Source organism: Parus major, chromosome 9 (assembly GCF_001522545.3).
Source record: "Parus major isolate Abel chromosome 9, Parus_major1.1, whole genome shotgun sequence".
NCBI lineage: Eukaryota > Metazoa > Chordata > Aves > Passeriformes > Paridae > Parus > Parus major.
In genome coordinates this window covers 13,459,038-13,465,353 of record NC_031778.1, presented here as the reverse complement: position 1 = coordinate 13,465,353, position 6,316 = coordinate 13,459,038, and the positions used below count along the sequence as shown (strand labels likewise).

The window sequence follows — 6,316 nt, the reverse complement described above, 5'->3', positions numbered from 1 at the left end:
ACTATGAGGGCAGTGAGTCACTGGAATGGGTTATCCAGAGAAGTTGTAGATGTCCTGTCCCTGGAAGTGCTCAGGGCCAGGTTGGATGGAGCTTTGAGCAACCCGGTTTAATGAAAGGTGTCCCTGCCCATGGCAGGAGATTAGAACTGGATGATCTTAAGGTTCCTTCCAACCCAAACCATTCTATGATTCTACAAACTAGTTATAGCATCCCAGGCAGGTCTTCATGAGATCTTACCCAAATCTTTCCATGGGGAGGGGATTAGTTGACTGACATGGACACAGTTCTTTACCCATCTTCTGGCAAGACATGTACAACTGGGGAGAGAAAGAAACAAGACACTGAGCTCACCTGAGGACAGATGTAATAAAAAAAGGATGACCCCCGTTATTCCCTTAGAGTGGAGGGGACAAGAAGCAGGCTTGTCATCAGTCCCCAAACTGTAGGGGCTAAGCAAGAGCATAACAAAAACTTTCAGCAGAATAAGATCACGTCATAAGCTCTCCTTGGGGGTCTTTGCAAACTCAGAAGCTGCCACACTGATGAATGTGAGAGGAGCTCTGCATCAACTCAACCCCAGACCATACTGAGGACTCCCCTACGTCAGGAGGTGTTTGCAAAGGTATTTGCAGCAATGCCTAGTTGCATGCTGTGTGTGAGACCCACCTCATGACAGACCACTAACAAAGCTCAGGGACTGAAGCATTGCCTGAGCCTTGTCCAAGCCCAGAATGGATTATCAGGGCTATGAGTGAAGCTTTGAGATGTAAAGCACCATGAAAAATTTTTCTGGTGATTTTCTGGTTCATTGCAGATTACTTTCTGATTGTTGAGAAAGACATATAGTGCAGGTAGCTCATTGTACAGCTGCAGTGTGAGATACAGATTGAGCTCTGGATGGCAAAGCCTGACAGAACTGGTGCCACTCTTTACATAACAAAGGGCACGGGGACCTGTGACACAGGCATGTGGACAGACATTCAGAAATACAGCAGGGGCTGAGGACCTCAGACTGTGAGGCCACAAAATCCACTGGGTTTCTTTTGTTTGGGGTTCCTCCTCAGGCAATCCAGCTCAAGCTGTTGCTTTGTTGTTGCACCAAGATTAATTTATTTTAAGGATCCAGATGTTTGAGACTCTGCTATGGGAAACCTGGGGCCGAGCAGGTAAGAAGACTTTGAATGTGTGAGTGTGAGGTGTACAGGGTAGTCAAGAGGGACACCTCAAAGAGGCTGTGATGGGGCCTCCCGTCCCAGCTCAAGTGCAGCAAGTGTGACTGCTAGAGTGGGTCCTGGTTGGTCAGAGAGCAGGGTTTCCTTAACAGGGCTTGCTGTTGTTCCTGCTGTAATGTTGGTTATTATTTACTTACCCTTTCTCCTTTCCATTGTATTCATAAACACATGTGTACTGCTGGCCAGAGAAGTATTTGCAGCGTCTATGGTGAGTTAGGTTATTCTGGTCCATTCAGGAACACCAGCTGTTAATACACACAGGCCACATCTCTTTTGGAGAGTATGAATAGAAAGGGCCTTTCAACCTCATTACACAATGAAAATGAATCAGTGAGAGAGACCTACTCGTGCACAAATGAGCTGTCAACTTCATGCTGGAATTTCACTGTGTTTATAATGCCATCTCTGCCTCCTGTTCAGTGTCAGTTGCTTTTGCACTCTCGCGCCTGCTACAGCGTGATTGAGTGACTGTCGAGCAGTGCTGACCACGCTCACCTCCCTTTGCACTGGGTGGGAGCACAGGACAGCCCCTGCCCTGCAGGATCCCAGCTCAGGCTCCCCCAAGCAACAGGACCCTGCTGTGCCCAGGTAAAGCAGACATCTGGGTTTCCATGTATATGTTTTTTGGTGGTTTTTTTTTTTTTCATACCACAAGATACCATTTACATTACCATTTACATACCACCAAGATTTCTATACTTTGGTGATTCAATTTCCACTGCAAAGCTTTGCAAATGCTTCAGACTTAAAGAAAGGAATGATACAGAAAGTAGAGCTGCTGCTCAATGCTCCTCTGAATTAACAATTTCATGTCACTGGAAGACAGAAAGATGACAAATCTTCCACTGCTCTTATCTCTTAAACAGCTTGCTCACCTGACTTTTGAAATGCAAGGCTTTAAATACACTGCTTAGTTCAGCTTAGCCAGAGGACAGTTTTCTTGTTTGTTTTAGCACACGGTGCCAGCACCACTAAAGGAGATGGCTGTAGGGGCTCAGCTGTGCTTATCTTTTGGATCAGGACCCTTGCTGGGCACAATTATGAGATTCCACTGATGTCCCAAAGGAAATGCCCAGGCCACGTCATAAAAACACCTCCTAAAAATCCCTTTGCCCTAAAATTATTTTACTCAGAGCTCCACCTCCTTTCTTTCTCATCACGGTGAAGAAATAGAACGGCAGCACCCCGTTCTTCTCTCGAAAGTTTTCCTGGTAAGGGACGCTCACTCACCGCTTGGTCGAGTGGGACCGGAATCCCTCCGCGACTGGCGGGGCTCGAGGGGCAGTGGGAGTCTCCGGGAAAGTGGCAATGGCACGTCCTCCTCGGGGACAGGATCGGATTTTCCACTAAACCATTGGTTTTGGCAACAATCTCGGGAGTGGAGCGTCCGCAAGGGAGGGGGGGTTGGAGGGAGAAAGCGGGGGCGGTGGGACAGGCCGGGAAGGAAGAGAACGGCAGAGCCTGGACAGCTCTCGGTCAGCGTCGCCAGTGAGCACGGCGGGATCGGCTCAAGCGCCATCTTCTTGCTATTTATAGCGGGACCATCGGGCCGGGAGCCCGGGCGCGGCAGCAGCGGGACAGGTGCTGGGTGAGCGGAGCTCGGGGGATGCGAGCGGTCATTCCCAGCAGGATGCGGCCCCTCCAGGCTGCGGGCGCGGCTCTGCCGGGCGGCCGGAGGTGCCCCAGAGCCCGGGCACGGGCTGGGCAGCGCGGGCAGCCCCGGGCAGCGGGCCCGGCCCCGGCAGCAGCGGAGCCCCGAGCGGAGCGCGGCCGGGAGGGGAGCGCGGGCACCGTGGGCGGGCGGGGGCAGCCGGGGACGGCGGCAGCCGCCGGACGCGCAGCCGGCCCGGGCTCGGCCTGCGGCGGATGCTCTGGGTGGCAGCGGGGCCGTTCGGTGCCTCGCCCCGGGCCGGCGGGCGGCAGCGGCCCCGAGCCGGCTCCGGTGCTCCGAGCGGGGCCGCCGCTCCGGCAGCCGCTGCCCTCGGGGCCCGGCACTGACACCCTCCGTGCCTGCGCTCCCGGCAGGTGCCCCTGCACAGCCCTCGCCTCCCCGCTGCGCTCTGCCCTGCGCTGAGCCCGCACAGCCACAGCTGCACGTCCTGACTGCTCGCTGCTGACATGGCACAGGACAGGGGCCACCCCAAGCCTGGGGACCTGATCGAGATCTTCCGGCCAATGTACCAGCACTGGGCCATCTACGTGGGGGATGGATATGTCATCCATGTGACAGGTAAGGCTTGTACCACCTGGCAGGGTGCCGAGTGGGTGTTGGCATGCCCCAAGAGCCCTGTCTCCCTCTATGGGTTGCTGGTGGACACTGTGTGTGTAGATAAAACCTTTCCAGGCAAAATCTGAAAGCCATCTGAGGTCCTGGAGAGGCCAGAGAGGGTCTGCCTGCCTGCATTATCTCCTCTTTGGCTTACCCAGATGAAGGAGCCCCATCCCTGTCAGTGAGCACCACATCAATATTCACCAGAAAGGCCAAGGTGAAGAAGCAGCTCCTGAAGGAGGTGGTGGGAAATAATAAATGGCGTGTCAACAACAAACACGACTGCTCCCGCACTCCTCGCCCCGTGGAAGAAATCATCCGACGTGCTGAGGAATTTGTTGGCAGGGTGGTGCCGTATGATGTGCTTGGCAGCAACTGTGAGCACTTTGTGACAGAGCTCCGCTATGGAGTGGGAGTCTGTGATCAAGTGAGTGACACTGGCTGAGCCCCCGCTGCCTCCCAGATCCCCTGGTCCTGGAGGGTCACTGTGGTCTGTCTGCACCCTGACAGAGCCCTCTCACTGAATGCCAGCTCCTAGGGGTAAAAACCTGGGTGTTACCCCTTCTGCTGCTGAGGCACATGTGTCCCACTGCTTTATTCACCCTGATTGTCCCTGCCGGTTCTATGTTATCATGTGGGGGAGTGTAAATGTAGGTGCTCCTCATGTTTCCAGCCTGTGTTTTACTTTCACCTTACAGGTCACAAAGGTAGTTATTGGTGCTACAGCAGCCGTAGGAGGTATCATTCTTGCTGGACTTGCCACTGCTGTTGTGAAGGGTTTCTGTGGGGACTCATCCAGGAAAGAGAGAAAATACTACTGATGGGCTGTCAGGAAGAGCTCAGAGCAAGGCAGGGGGAGCACCAGGAAACAGTCATCACTGGTCAGCTTTTGCTACACCTTCCATCAAAGCTGATTAACTACCATGCCTTGCTGTATACATTAAATAAGCCTTAATAATTGTTAGAAAGCCAAACTTTAATTGCCCCCAAAACCTCTTTTATCTGAGAATAACTTTGTGTCTAAGTTCAACAATTCAACCATGCTTTTCCCTGCTACCTCTTTAATAAATAAAAAGTCAAGATTGGCACCCTTTAAGGTGACCTCCAGCAGCACGAGTGTGGTTGCCTGGTTACTTTTATTTCATTATCTATGATGATTTTTGTGGTAGTCTGGGCACATTTACACTGATACAGGCTTTTCATCGCTTTCCATCAACTGGTTCCTATAGGCTTTTTTCGTATATCCATTACTTTAACTTCAACTTTCCAAAAAAAGTAAGAAAAAAGTACTGCTGAGTGTTCTCCAGCGGAGGTTCTGTGTAGGTGGGAAAGCCCTGGGGGCAGTGTCTGCAAAGGAGCAGGCAGGGCATGTGCAACGTCTTGGAGCTTGTACTTGTTCTGCCTGAAGTGAAAAATTCCTGGGAGGTCGGGAGGTTGGAGGGCAGGGTTGGTCTTTGTAGCTGTATCCTTCAGAGTTTTAAAGGAGTGCTCTTTTAAAGGAGTTGGGCATAATGGTGTTTTGCGTAGTTTTTCCCTGCCTACGAAGTGTTAACAAATGTAGAGCCACGCTGTTTCCTCATCACAAAGCTGATGTGTGGATTGTCTTGGAAGAAAACCTCCAAGGGAAGTGTGCTTTATTGTCCTTTACCTGGAGTATCTGCTTTAAGTGTTTGGAAACATGTTACCCGCATCTCACTTGTGAGACACAGAATGCTGTGCTGCTTTTCTTACAGGCAACTGCCTGGAGTGCAGGGAGAGGTGAGAGCAGAACAGCTGTCTGTGAGAGCCTGCCTGGTTTTGTCTGCTCTGAACAGGTTGCCCAGGGTTAACCCCAGGCAGCAACAAAGGACCAGGCAGCCACTCACTGCCTCCCCTGCCAGCCCCATCAGGGAGGGAATCAGAAGAGTTAAAGAGAAAAATCTGTGGCTTCAGAGAAAGTTGCTTTAGTGGGTAAACTGATAGCTGTGCAAGCAAACAAAGCAAAACAGGAAATTAATCAATTGCTTTTTTAAATGGCATTTTCACAATGTTTGACATACCCAAGCATAGGATCCTTGTTCTGTTTTGGACTAACCTTTATTACTACATCTATTTTAAAGTTCTTGGTTTTAATACAGAAACATGTACTGTAATGAAACTGAAATTTAAAATCCTTTCTGAACTCATGAAAATGGAATCAAAGCTTCTTTCCTGGCTAAACTATTAAGGTGGTTATGCAGCAACCCGTGAGCTTTAATCTTTCTGTCCGCAGAGCATTCTCTCTGCACACCCTGGCAAGGGAACACTGTGTGTAGGCAGCATCTGGACATCTCTCATCTCTACTTCATCCTGTAAGGGAAGGATACAGGAATACTGGAATAACTTCATCTGGGGACTTATCTTGTTGTTCTTGGAAGCTGAAACATTTCACAGAATGCAGAAGTTTGCAATTGCACCTTGCTTCTCTTTGCTGTCAAGGTGATGTTGCTCATTATAGGGCTGCCTTTCCATGGAGCCTGCTGAGTGCATTGACAGGATTTGGTGCAACACTGCTTGAAGCATGAACTGAGAGTGTGAGGAGGAGCAGCAAAATCCATCACTTGCTGTATTCAGAGCTTCTGAGCCTTTCTGGGAAATGTTGGCAAGGCCCAAGACCTACTCAAGTTGCCGTGGGGTAGAGTCAGTGCTATTCTTTTCTCAACAGCTGAGAGAGCCATCCTTGCCTGTGCTCTGGGGCAAAACCAGAACAGGTACAGTGTGTCCCTAAGTAGAAGAGCATTTTTAGGGATTTCAGCTATCTGAACCTGGAGCACAGCAGAGCATGAAAACCTGGGC

The 6,316-nt window shown here is 50.8% G+C and overlaps 1 protein-coding gene across 1 annotated transcript; it reads left to right on the top strand.

The window, feature by feature from the left end:
* Positions 1–2,676: 2,676 nt before the first annotated feature.
* On the top strand, positions 2,677–4,618 carry PLAAT1 (phospholipase A and acyltransferase 1). The gene is made up of 4 exons (XM_015638295.3): positions 2,677–2,821; positions 3,259–3,463; positions 3,661–3,929; positions 4,201–4,618. The coding sequence occupies exons 2-4, from the start codon at positions 3,352–3,354 to the stop codon at positions 4,321–4,323; spliced, it is 504 nt and encodes a 167-aa protein (XP_015493781.1). The 5' UTR covers positions 2,677–2,821; positions 3,259–3,351; the 3' UTR covers positions 4,324–4,618.
* The last annotated feature ends 1,698 nt before the right edge of the window (positions 4,619–6,316 follow it).

Coding starts and splice junctions, on each gene's coding strand:
- PLAAT1 (XM_015638295.3), top strand. CDS start 3,352: ATGGCACAGGACAGGGGCCACCCCAAGCCTGGGGACCTGATCGAGATC. Junction 3,464..3,660: donor ATATGTCATCCATGTGACAG/GTAAGGCTTGTA, acceptor TGGCTTACCCAG/ATGAAGGAGCCCCATCCCTG. Junction 3,930..4,200: donor GAGTGGGAGTCTGTGATCAA/GTGAGTGACACT, acceptor TTCACCTTACAG/GTCACAAAGGTAGTTATTGG.